Source organism: Mesoplodon densirostris, chromosome 1, assembly GCF_025265405.1.
Source record: "Mesoplodon densirostris isolate mMesDen1 chromosome 1, mMesDen1 primary haplotype, whole genome shotgun sequence".
Lineage (NCBI taxonomy): Eukaryota > Metazoa > Chordata > Mammalia > Artiodactyla > Ziphiidae > Mesoplodon > Mesoplodon densirostris.
The window spans coordinates 233,652,525-233,666,418 of record NC_082661.1 but is presented as its reverse complement, the minus strand read 5'-3'; the positions used below and the strand labels follow the sequence as shown (position 1 = coordinate 233,666,418).

Sequence of the window (13,894 nt, the reverse complement as noted above, 5' to 3'; positions counted from 1 at the left end):
TTGAGGAGCACACATTCAGTCTGCAACAGTCATCGTAACAAAAGAGAATACTTTTGTTTTAAATCTTTCATTTAATGAGAAGATTTTTTTTTTTTTTTTTTTTTTTTTCTTTTTGCGGTATGTGGGCCTCTCACTGTTGTGGCCTCTCCCGTTGCGGAGCACAGGCTCCGGATGCGCAGGCCCAGCGGCCATGGCTCACGGGCCCAGCCGCTCCGTGGCATATGGGATCCTCCCAGACCGGGGCACGAACCCGTATCCCCTGCATCGGCAGGCGGACTCTTAACCACTTGCGCCACCAGGGAGGCCCTAATGAGAAGATTTTTGGGCTACAAAAGTTTAACAGCTACTCTGCTGGATGATCAGCTACAGTAACTAATTTACTGATTTAGTTATAATAAATTTCCCGTATCAATCCTCTATTACAAAGTTTTTATTTGTTACCTTTCAGTACTCATTCTCTGTAAGATTGAAGATGACTTTATACATTATACTTAAGGAGTGTATTTTCAGAGATTCGCAGAGAAACAGAACCAAAAGGGTGTGGGTGTGTGTGCATATGCGTGAGAGAGAGGGAGGGAGAGAGAGAGAGAGAGGGAGGGATATTGAGATTTATGTTGAGGAATTGGCTCATGTGATTGTGGAAGGCTCCACAATTTGCAGGCTGGCAGGTGGAGACCCAGATAAGAGTTGATGTTGCAGTTTGAGTCCAAAGGCAGTCTGCTGGCAGTATTCCCTCTTCCTCTAGGGAGGTCCTTTCTTTTTTTCTATTAAAGCCTTCAACTATTAGGATGAGGCACCCACATTATGAAGGGTAGTTTGTTATATTCAAAGTCTGCTGATTTAAGTGCCAGAGTAAGTGCTGACCTCATAGAATGATTTGGGAAATATTCCCTACTCTTTAATTTTCTTGAAGAGTTTGTATAGAATTATTATTATTTATTCTTTAAGTGTTTGCTAAAATTTACCAGTGAAGTTAACTAGGAGTGGAATTTTCTTTGTAGGGATGTTTTTAGCTACAAATTCAATTTTCTTAATAAATACAGGGCTGTTTAGGTTATCTGTTTATTCTTTGATAAGTATTGGTAAGTTTCCATCTATCAAGGAATTGTCTGTTTCATTTAAACTATCAAATTTATTGATGTAAAGTTGTTCCTTTATTTTCATTTAAATACCTGAAAAGCCTGTAGTGATTTTACCTCTCTCATTTCTGACACTAATAATTTTTCTTCTTTCTTTTTTCCAAATCAGTCTGGCTAGAGGTTAATCAAATTTATTCATTTTCACTGTTTTGAGATCTTTCTTCTTTTTGAATATAGGTATTTAGTGCTTTAAATTTCTTCTAAGCACTTTCAGTTTAATGTCATTTTTATTCAGTTCAAAATACTTTTTTCTTTTCATTTCTTGTTTTGTCCATGTGTTATTTAGAAGTGTGTTCCAGAGATCTTTTTATGTTTGAATTTTGTTGTATTTTTAAATCACTAATCCCTGGGCTTCCTATGCTAACTTGGCCATGGGATTCTTTTTTTTAAAATATTTATTTATTTATTTGGCTGCATATGGTCTTAGTTGTGGCATGCAAACTCTTAGTTGTGGCATGTGGGATCTAATTCCCTGACAGAAGATCGAACCCTAGCCCTGTGCATTGGGAGCGTGGAGTCTTAGCCACTGGACCACCAGGGAAGTCCCTGTTTGAATTTTAATTTAATTTCATTTTGGTCTATGAGGATCTTTGTATGACTTGAATCCTTTAAAATTTATTGAGACTTGCTTTATGGTCCAGCATATGGTATATCTGGGTAAATGTTCCATGCGCACCAGAAAAGTACATGTATTTTGATGTTGTTTTGATGTTGTTGGATGGAGTATTCTTTAAATGTCAAGTAGGCTAAGTTGGTTGATACCATTTTTCAAATCTTCTGTGCCATTACTGCTTCTTTGTCTTCTTGTTCTGTCATTTATTGAGATATGATTATTGAAATCTCTGACTATAAATATGCTTTTTTCTCTTTGTCTTTCTTTGTATTTTTATCATTTTTTGCTTCAGGTTTTTTAACTCAGATATTAAGTATATCGATATTGAGGATTTTTATGGCTTGTTGGGGAATTAATGCTTTTATAATTATGTTTTTTCCTTTTTTTCCACCTGGAAATGTTTCTTGATCTGAAATCTACTTAGTTTGATATTTATATGGCGAATCCAGCTTTCGTTTGCTCTGTGTTTGCATGGTATATCTTTTTTTCCATTTTAATTTATCTACATCTTTATAGTTAATTGAATTTCTTATGTACACAGTATGATGGCTAATTATGTGTCAACTGGCTGGGCCGTAGTTCCTTGATATTTGGTCAGACATTATCCTGGATATTTTTGTGAAATCATTTTTTGAATGTGGTCAACATTTAAGTTGGCAGACCTTGAGTAAAGCAGGTTACCATCTATAATGTGGGTGGGCCTATCAAATCAGTTGAAGGCATTAATAAAATGAAAAGGAATTCTGCCAACACAGTGCCTTTGGACTTGGGTTATGTTTTCCTCAATCTCCAGAGTACTTGTCTATCCTGCAGATTTTGGATTTAGCCTCCACAGTTGTGTGAGCCAGTTCTTTAAAATAAATATCTGCCTCTCTCTTTATATATACACAACCTGTTGGTTCTCCTTCTATAGAAAACAATGACTAATACACACAGTGTAGTTGGATGTTTTATTTTTTATAGTGTACTCTGAGACACTTAGTCTTTTCATTGTGTTTTGACTATTTACTTTTTTTTTTTTTTTCTTTTTGCGGTATGCGGGCCTCTCACTGTTGTGGCCTCTCCCGTTGCGGAGCACAGGCTCCGGATGCGCAGGCCCAGCGGCCATGGCTCACGGGCCTAGCCGCTCCGCGGCATATGGGATCCTCCCAGACCGGGGCACGAACCCGTATCCCCTGCATCGGCAGGCGGACTCTCAACCACTGCGCCACCAGGGAGGCCCTTGACTATTTACTTTTAATGTAATTATTGATATAGCTTTATTTGCATCTAGTGATTTATTATTTATTTGTCTCAGTATAATTTTTCCTTTGTTTTTCCTTTGCTTTGTATTTGAATTATTTTACAATTCTTTGAAAATTAATTTCTATTAGGTTTTGGATCTATCTCTTTGTGTAAATTTTTATTGGCTGCTATAGAGATTTCACAGTATACCTAGAGTTAATATTCAGCGTCTTCAAATAAAATATAGAACCACTGCAAGTGTATTGATACCTTTAAGCTCCACCATTGTTCCTTTTTGTATCTAATGTATCATAAGCCTCTCTAGACAATGTTACAATTTTTAATTTCACTTGTAATATGTAGTTTAAAGAATTTAAGAGGACAAAAAACTTATGTTTATTCGGATATCTACAATTCTTTTACTCTTAATTCGTGAAGGAAGCATTTCTTGTTGAGTAGTTTTGCTGGAAACATGATTTCTTAGTTTTTCTTCTGAAAATGCTTTTATTTGTTCTTCGTCCAAGGATATTTTTGCTGCACGTAGGATTCTGTGTTTCAAGTTTTTGTTCTTTCAATACTTTAAACTATTTTCCCGTAGTCTGCTGGCCTCCATGATTTCTAAGAAGAAACCTATGATAAATCAAATCTTTCTTTGCTAAATATAATGTATTAGATTTTTATATTTGCTTCCAGGACACGTTCTTTCGTTCTCCCCCAGCCATACTCCCTGAAATTTCATTTTCTTTCTTTTTTTTTTTTTTTTTTTTTTTGCTGTACGCGGGCCTCTCACTGCTGTGGCCTCTCCCGTTGCGGAGCACAGGCTCCGGACACACAGGCCCTGCGGCCATGGCTCGTGGGCCCAGCCGCTCCGCGGCATGTGGGATCCTCCGGGATCGGGGCACGAACCCGTGTCCCCTGCATCGGCAGGCGGACTCCCAACCACTGCGCCACCAGGGAGGCCCCATTTTCTTTGTTTTTATCACCAAGTCTGAGAAGTTTTATGCTCTTATTTTAAAATATTTTTTTGTTTCAGGTGTATCTTTCTCTTTCATTTTGGATTTCTAGTGACTTGAATATTAGAGGTTTTAATGCACATCTCCCTCAGCTTCTTTTTAGTTTATTTCAATCATTTTTGTCTCTGTTCTTCAGATTTGATATTTTCTATTGATATAGAAATTTGACATGTATGATAAACTTGATCTTCAAGTTTATAAACTTTTTCTTTGTTTTTTCTATTTTGATGTTGAGCCCATCTCATGAATATTTCAGCTCTTGTACATTTCAGTTGTATAATTTCAATACAGTTAATTTTTATACTTTCTTTTGATGAGAACTTTATTTTCTGATCCACTTAGACTGTGTTTACCTTTACCTTCTGGAGCATAGTTATAATAGCTTTAAAATCTTTGTGGGATAATCGCAAGAATTGCCTATCCCATCAGCATCTGTTCGTTGTGTTTTCCCATGAGAAAGTGTCACATTTTTCTTTGTTCTTTTTTTTTTTTTTTTTTTTTTTGAGGTACGTGGGCCTCTCACTGTTGTGGCCTCTCCCGTTGCGGAGCACAGGCTCCGGACGTGCAGGCTCAGCGGCCATGGCTCACAGGCCCAGCCGCTCCGCGGCATGTGGGATCCTCCCGGACCGGGGCACGAACCCATGTCCCCCGCATCGGCAGGCGGACTCTCAACCACTGCGCCACCAGGGAAGCCCTTCTTTGTTCTTTGTACATTAAGTATTTTTTTAATCTATCATGGATGTTGTGTTATCTTTTTTTAAAATCAACTCTGGGACTTGTTATGATCTGTTAACAAATGTTGATTTGTTTTGTTTTGTTTTATTTTAGCAAGAAGGGTCAGACTGCAAGTTCTACCTGTCCTTTGTGGATGGTGGTTCTGATGGCACTTCATTTTTAAAACCTCTCTTGTCTTGCTTTGGGTTTTTCTTACACATGCACTACTCAGGGATGAGGCTGAGAATTGGGTGATAATTCAGGTCTTCTTTCAATTTAGAATATTAAATTATTATTCTGGTCTGAGTCTGCCCCATACATTGCATCTCTTGGGTCAGTTTAGGGCTTTTAGAGCTGAGAATTGGGTGATAATTCAGGTCTTCTTTCAATTTAGAATATTAAATTATTATTCTGGTCTGAGTCTGCCCCATACATTGCATCTCTTGGGTCAGTTTAGGGCTTTTGCAGGTTTTTACACAGATTTTGATGATCCTTCTCTCCTGTTTGCTCCTATTCATGACTCTCTCTAGCCTATAAGGACCCATTTTCTTAGTTCCTCTAACCAGGACAGTTTTTCTGAGAATATTAGCTACCTGAACTTCTGACAGAAACGAACTCTGAGACAGGGACACACTTATGGGTCAGATTTACAAAAGAAAATTGAAAATTGATACTCTTACCTCTGAAATGGGTAATCTGCAAGTATTAACTCCCCTACACCAATGCACCTAGTTTTGTTTAGTTTTTGGAGTACTTAGGAGGTTGCTTTTTGTGTTTTTTCTGTAGTTGTGGTTCTAATACGCAAGATAGAAAGGCTGTATTTTCCTTACTCCATCTTGGTTAGTCAAGGTATCTATTAAGTTCTTTGGCCTATTTTTAAAAAAATCCAGTTGTTTGTTTTCTTATTGTTGAGTTTTAGAGTTCTTTGCATACTTTGGATAACAGTGCTTTATCAGATGTTTCCTTTGCAAGTATTTTCTCTTACTCTATGCCTTGTCTTCTAATTCTCTCGATACAGTCATTTGCAGAGCAGTTTTTAATTTTAATGAAGTCCAGCTAATCAGTTATTTTTATTGTGGATCATGTCTTTGGTGTTGTAAGTAAAAAGGTATCACCATACCCAAGGTCATCTAGGTTTTCTCCTCTGTTGTGTTCTAGTTTTATGGTTTTGCATTTTACATTGAGGTCCATTTTGAGTTATGTCAATACCAATCTCCCAGTTCAGCACACACTGCCCCCCCCACCCCCTGCAGCTTTCCCCCCTTGGTGTCCATACGTTTGTTCTCTACATCTGTGTCTCAGTTTCTGCCCTGGAAACTGGTTCATCTGTACCATTTTTCTAGGTTCCACATATATGTGTTAATATACGATATTTGTTTTTCTTTTTCTGACTTACTTCACTCTATATGACAGTCTCTAGATCCATCCACGTTTGAGTTAGTTTTTATGAAGGGTGTAAAGTCTGTGTCTAGATTCATTTGTTGGATGTGGATGTCCTGTTGTTTCAGCATCATTTGTTGAAAAGAATATCTTTGTTCATTGTCTTGCTTGTGTTCCTCTTTTGTCAAAGATTGGTTGACTAGATTTATGTGTGTCTATTTCTAGGCTCTCTGTTGATCTATTTTTGTATTCTTTTACTAGTACCACAATATCTTGATTACTGTAGCTTTACAGTAAGTCTTGAAGTCAGGTAGCATCAGTAGCACTAATATTCTGTAGGGATAGCCCTGCTTTCATTTCTGATATTAGTAAATTACATCCTTTCTCTTTTTTCTGAGCTTGTATAGGAGCTTACTGATTTTATTGATCTTTTTGAAGAAGCAGCTTTTGGTTTTGTTGATTTTCTGTATTGATTTTTTATTTTCTATTTTATTGATTTCTACTCTAATACTTATTATTTTTCTCCTGCTTACTTTGAATTGAATTTTCTCTTCCAGGTGTCCTAGAGTGAAAACTTATGTTATTGATTTCAGATCTTTCTTCTTTTCTAATATATGCATTCAGTGCTATAAATTTTCCTGTAAACACTGCTTTTGCAACATCCCAGAGATTTTTATAAGTAGTGCTTTCATTTTCATTTCGTTGAAAATACTTGTAATTTTTGGAGATTTCTTCTTTGACCCACATGCTATTTAGAAGTATGTTGTTTAATCTCCAAGTATTTCAGTTATCTTTCTGTTACTGATTTCTAATTTAATTCCATTGTGGTCTGACAGCAAACTTTATATAATTTCCAATCTTTATGTTGTTGATTATGTGTGCTTTATGGCCCTGGATGTGGTCTACTTGGTGAATGTTCCATGTGAGCTGGAGAAAAATGTGTATCCTACTATTGTAGAATGAAGTAGTCTACAGATGTCAGTTATATCCCATTGACTGATGGTATTTTTGAGGTTAACTATGTCCTTAACTGATTTTCTGCCTGCTGGATCTGTCCATTTTTGAGAAAGGGGTTTTGCAATCTCCAACTATGATAATAGATTCATCTGTTTCTCCTTGCAGTTCTGTCGGTTTTTGCCACACAGTTTTAGGCTCTATAGTTAGGTGCATACGTGTTAAGGATTGTTATGTCATGTTGGAGAATTGACCCCTTTATCATGATGTAATGCCCTTCTTTATCCCTGATAACTTTCCTTACTTTGAAGTCTTCTCTGTCTGAAATTAATATAGCTGCTCTTGCTTTTTGATTAGTGTTAAATTAACATGGTATATTTTTCTCCATTCATTTACTTTTTATCTAATGTGTCTATATTTAAAGTGGGTTTCTTGAAGACAACATGTAGTTGATAAACAAGTTTTTAAATGTCAGAAATGTATGTTAAATTCACCCATATCTTACTTGAAGTTAGGTTTAAAATTATGTGACTATATGAAAAAATATACATGAGTATATCTTAGGTATTTACTTTTGAAATATATACTCATAGTAATTTGTTTTTAATTTTTATTTATTCAGAGTTATCTATAAACTTATGGCATCAACAAGTGAAGGAATCAGAGTACAAGCTCTCAAGGCAATGGGCTATTTTTTAAAACACCTGGCCCCAAAGTGAGTATGCATGAAATCTAAAATGGACTGTTGTATATTACATATTTATTTTATAAATCTTGGGAATAGTATTTACGTTCTGTGGTTCCTCTAGTCTATCTTTTATTTATTTTTATTCATAAAATGCTATATAAATTTAATCCCATTTCTACATGTTAAAAATAAAGTAGGGAACAGGAGTATATTGTTTATGTTTCTATTTAAATTTTCCTTTTTTTTTGTTTATTGTAAGAATACATTTGTGTAAGTTGAATTCTAGGTAAATCTAGGTAGGGACTTCATTTCAGGTGGCTTGATCATTATTTGCTTTATACTATAAAGCTAACATAGTAACCTGGTTATTTGTCACATACTGTGTTCTGCTATATGTGTAACTAAAAACTGAAACTCCCATGTTTCCTTTTGTCTTAGCTGAATACAGATATTCATGTCCTACCTATTGTGCCTTATACCAGAAATGGACACCATCAACTTTGTCCAAAATGAACAATTTTGGTGGTAGAAAAGTATTGGTAAACTTGTAATCTTTATTTTGAATCCAGCTGCTGACTGTAAATAAAGTTTCATTGGCACACAGCCGCAATCATTTATTTGCTTATTATCTGTGGCTGTTTATACATTATAACAGCAGTGTTGATTTGTTGCTACAGAGAACATATGGTCCACAAAACCTAAAATATATAATATCCGGCCATTTGCAGAAAACATTTGATAAACCCAGGGGTAGAATTAAGTTTGTGATCCTTCAGTTTCTAAAGTTTTGCTTGGACGTTTAATTTTAGTATTGATATATTTATCTTCACAGTATTCGTTTAAAAATTCTCTTGCGTGTCTTCTACCTTTTCTTCCACATTGTTTTTCTACTTTACTTCGTCGGCTTTAGATTATTATTTATGGTAGAGCTTAGCTCATGGCTAATGGAGAGAGGAAGCTAGTTAATAAATAATTGTTTTGAAGATTTTGGTGACAGTTTTTGCTGTGCTGTGGCATAGCCAGTCATATTTTTTTAAAACTTTAATTGTGCCTATATATTTGTAGTTTGTATTTCTCTATTAATAAAGATTTTGTGGCCTTATAAGTTCTAGGTCTAAGAAAATTGGGGGCATTATTGAGTTGGAATTTGTTAATAATGTGAAAAACATTTTTGTGTCTCCTTCATCAGCATACGTACTAAATAGTGAATAATAAAACTCTGCATTTGATTTTCTTTTTTCTATGTAATTGCAGAAGAAAAGCTGAAGTCATGCTTGGACATGGATTGTTTTCACTGCTAGCTGAAAGACTCATGCTTCAGACAAATTTAATCACAATGACCACATATAATGTCCTATTTGAGGTAGGAATGTAGTTAGAATTTAATCTTCCTAATTTCTTATGAAAATACCTGTATAATTGAGTTGATAGTGTCTAGATGAAGTAAGATCATTTAGGTTTGATGTACGATTTTGAAACTAGTTATATAAAGGAAATGTGGCTTCATCTTAATAAATCTATTATTCGGTGAATTTCTGAACAGTGTGGACATCTCTGTTTAAGTATTTTCTCCATTGTATTGGCTGTTTGATGTCTCTCTTTTTTTAAAAAAAATTATTTATGTATTTTTGGCTGCGTTGGGTCTTCGTTGCTCATGCGGGCTGTCTCTAGTTGCAGCGAGCGGGGGCTACTCTTTGTTGTGGTACGCAGGCTTCTCATTGCAGTGGCTTCTCTTGTTGCAGAGCATGGGGTCTAGGTGTGTGGGCTTCAGTAGTTGTGGCGCGCGGGCTCAGTAGTTGTGGCTCGTGGGCTCTAGAGTGCAGGTTCAGTAGTTGTGGTGCACGGGCTTAGTTGCACCTCAGAATGTGGGATCTTCCCTGCCCAGGACTCGAACCCATCTCCCCTGCGTTGGCAGGCAGATTCTTAAGCACTGTGCCACCAGGGAAGTCCCGATGTCTCATTTTATAATCAAGTAAAAGTAGAGTTACAATGTTGAAATTATTTATTCCATATAATGCAAGAGATATTTAGCTTGACAGTACTGGACTGTATACTTAATGTTGCTTAGTGTTGCTTAGTGTTCATAAATAGTGATGGTAATACAGTGATTATGCTAATACAATCTTTTGTTTCACTTCTGTAGATTCTTATAGAACAGATTTGTACTCAGGTGATACATAAACAGCATCCAGATCCTGATTCTTCAGTTAAGATACAAAATCCTCGTATGTATTTAACATACTTTTATTTATTTTTTTGATATTTGCTTTTTGTTTTTCCACCTTTATTGTAATATAATTGACATAGAACATTGTGTACTTTTAAGATGTACAATCTAATAACTTGATATATGTGTATGTTGTGAAGTGATTACCACAGTAAGGTTAGTTAACACATCCATCACTTCACACAGTTATAATTTTTTGTGTGTTACATGTAGTGAAAACTTTTAAGATCGACTCCCTTAGCAACTTTCAGATACATAATACAGTATAGTTAACTGTGGTCTCCAGGTTATACATTACATACACAGAGCTTATTCACCTTATACCTGGACGTTTGTACTCTTGGAGCACCTTTTTCCATTTCTCCCACTCCCTTCCTTTTTATACTTTTATAAGTAGATTTTGCTACTAAAAAGGAAAATCACTGAAGAACCTGAAGTTGGTATTGTTGAAAACACATTGTTCAAGTAATATTTCATTATAGGCATTAATATAATACTAGTTTTATTTGTGTTTGATGTTGAATATAACTTCACATTGACTTTAGGTTACGTGGAAATGTTTATACAGAAGTTTTGAAGAATTATATGCATAAGATCTTGGTTTTTTAATATATGTTCAGATTTTTTGTAAAGTTTTGATTGCACTATTTAGTGATGTCAGGCGAAGTTACATGGACCATGGAGGTAGCTTTCATCTTAAATTACTGTCAAGTTAAGAATACCAAGTTTGGAATTGAAAAATTTCCATCTTCTTTATTGTTTATGCACTTAGTCTTGGTTAACAGTCTTTTCTTTTGATATTTAGAGTTCTTAAACACTTATAAAATGTGTACATTTCTCATCTTACTTTTTAAGATTGTTGATATTAAAATAACTGATTTGTAGAGTTTCAAAATTTAATAACTTCGTGTGGTGAGTTATGGTCATGTTTGTGGTACTTTATTTCAGTACTAATTTTAAAAACACATGTCACATGGTTAATTTTTCTCAGACTTTAGGGAGATGTGATGTCATTATTTTAGAGAGTAAAAAAGGAAAATACCTTTATTTTATTATTTTAAAAATATTTATTTATTTATTTGGCGGCAACTGAGTCTTAGTTGCGGCACACGGGATCTTCATTGCGGTGTGTGGAATCTTTTAGTTGGCATGTGGCATCTTTAGTTGCAGCATGCAGCATCTTTTAGTTGTGGCATGCAGGATCTAGTTCCCTGATCAGGGATCGAACCCAGGACCCCTGCATTGGCAGTGCAGAGTCTTAACTGCTGGACCACCAGGGAAGTCCCGAAAATACCTTGATTTTATATATATAATATAAAATATATTTGATGTAGCTATGGAAAAATGACATTAAAGTAAGAATTTAAAAATATATTATCTATGTAATATACTGACAGAAAAGATAGGCAGTGTAATGTGGTGTTTAAAACATAGGACGTCTAGCTTTTCAATCTTGTCTACATGTCTTAATAGTTATGTGATTTTTGGGTAAATTAATTAATTTAGGTGTTCCTTAGTTTTCTTGTCTCTAAAATGGGGATAATAATAGTATCAACCTATCATTGTATAAGGATTAAATGTATTAATACCTGTTTTTTCTTAAATATTGTGTCTCACAATAGTATATCCTCAAAATTAGTGGCTATTATTATCATCATTATCATTATTATGATTATCATCTTTGTAATCATTGTGCAGGTAGAGAAAATTTGAATTTGTCATTAGAAGAATGCAGAAATTGCTCCTAAAATATCATTAAATTTATGAAAGTAACTTCACATCTGATATTTTGAACTTGTTGCTTCAGAATCACCAAAAACCTTGGCAAAATGCTGGTTTAGAATTCCTCAATTTTTAATTGGGTAAAGCTTTGACATATTATTTAATTTTAAATTCAGGGTTATGGCTGTTTTTGTTTCTTTACAGTTCCGTATCTCAGTATTAAAAGAATTTCTTTTCTTAAAGTTAGTACTAGAAATTTATACAGCATTATATTTAAGACCATTACGGTAGCAGTTTTATTTGTTCGGGGTGCTAAATAGGTTTTAATTTCCTTTTGTTTTTTTGTATCTAATTTTAGATTTAGAATTATGGAAGCAAATCTTGATAGCTTTTAAAATTCACAATGGTAAAGGAAAGAGTATGTGCATAGTATAGATTTTGTTGAAGCTGAGAATTTATTCTCTTTTTTCTGAGATTTTGATTATATACAGATATTTTTAAGGTCAGTTTTACTAACTGGCAGAGATAAGGGAGAGGTGTCTGCAATTTTACCATCATTTAATCGTTTATAATTTAATTTGATTTATTATAACCTTTTAAAATTTAGCTTTACACATTCTAATGACAAAATTAAAAAATCCCTTTCTTGTTTATGGATGTTTTCTATGTATTGTCAGTCTTGGCTGCAGGTGATTTTTTTTATAACACAGAAGAGGATGTTTTCAGTAGACATTTATGTCAGGGAAATGAAATAAATTGAAATATACTGATGATATTACATTATGAATTTTTTGTAATGTTTTGTTTTTTACTAGTTTATGAATTGTCTTACAGAGATACTAAAAGTAATTGCAACCCTACTTCGAAATTCTCCCCAGTGTCCAGAGAGCATGGAAGTTCGCAGAGCCTTTCTTTCTGACATGATTAAACTTTTTAATAACAGCAGAGAAAATAGAAGGTGAGCAGGATCAGAAAGCATTTATTTGCAATATTCAAGCCTAGCTTTGAATAAGCCCATTTTTTCTAAGAAAAATTGCTTTAAATACCATGAAATGAATTTTCTATATGCTTTTTTCATTAAGGTATACAAGTAATGTACCATACAGTTAATTGAGCTTTCAGTACCACATTGTTTAATTGTTTTTGATGCATAATAAAGCTGGTTGTTTTGTTTATTTTGTTTTAGACTTTTACTTTTAGAATTCTTTCAGGTGATTTATTTTTTTAAGTAATTCCAAGTCCTCTTACAATTTTTAGGAGCTTGCTACAGTGTTCTGTGTGGCAAGAGTGGATGCTTTCTCTCTGCTATTTTAATCCTAAGAATTCAGATGAGCAAAAGATAACAGAAATGGTGTATGCCATATTCCGAATCCTACTTTACCATGCAATCAAATATGAGTGGGGTGGCTGGCGTGTGTGGGTAGACACCTTATCAATCACACATTCAAAGGTAAGTTTTTAAAAATGAAAGTGTATTTTAGCATTTTAAATGTCTGTAATTTTGAGTTTTATTCTTCAACAAAATTTTATATACTTAAAATCAAGGAAAAAAGGCAGATTATTCTCTGGAAATGCAGTGAAGTGAACAACTAAAAAAATGGAATAACTAAAAAGAAATATAAAGTATTTCCAACTTCTTCTCTATAAAAATAGTGTTTTTCCAAATGTCATTTTCATGTGTGCTTAAGTTGATAAAGTGAAACCTTATAACACAGCATGAAGAAATTTATATTTTCAAGTAGCCATTTTCAAGATATGGTTCTCTGAAATTTGTAGTATTTTGAAGCTTTTTGAACACAAGGTGGCGCACAGTATTCAAAGATGAGGAGTTATTTTAGTAGTATAAGGTGGTTGACTAAACAGAAAAAGCTCTAGCTAATTTTGCCTTTGCTCATGTTGCAGTCAGTTACAGAACTGGTTTGGAAGAATCACTAATCTCTCTCTCTTTTTAAACTTAAGCCGGTGTTAGTTATTTATGTATAGCTTTTGTTTAAAAATATTAATGAAATGTCCTAGACATACAAAAAGGTATAAGGAATAATGTACCTACCAGTGTTTATGGAATTGGGTTCCCTATCCCAATTGCTTTGTCTACCATTTTCAAACCGTCTCTCTTCTTCCACTCACCTGAATTTGGTGTTTTCATTATTTCTATGTCTTATTTATGTTTTAACTATAGAAACACACAGACACACAGACAACACACTAAAGGATTTTATT

At 34.3% G+C, this 13,894-nt stretch overlaps 1 protein-coding gene across 2 annotated transcripts in view; it reads left to right on the top strand.

The window, feature by feature from the left end:
• LRBA (LPS responsive beige-like anchor protein) overlaps window positions 1-13,894 on the top strand; it is a 767,039-nt gene that overhangs the window by 151,307 nt on the left and 601,838 nt on the right. For both annotated transcript variants that reach the window (XM_060116154.1, XM_060116148.1), the window contains exons 18-22: window positions 7,660-7,752; window positions 8,980-9,088; window positions 9,869-9,950; window positions 12,509-12,632; window positions 12,932-13,124. In XM_060116154.1, coding sequence (XP_059972137.1) covers window positions 7,660-7,752; window positions 8,980-9,088; window positions 9,869-9,950; window positions 12,509-12,632; window positions 12,932-13,124 — 601 coding nt within the window. The remainder of the gene's footprint in view (window positions 1-7,659; window positions 7,753-8,979; window positions 9,089-9,868; window positions 9,951-12,508; window positions 12,633-12,931; window positions 13,125-13,894) is intronic.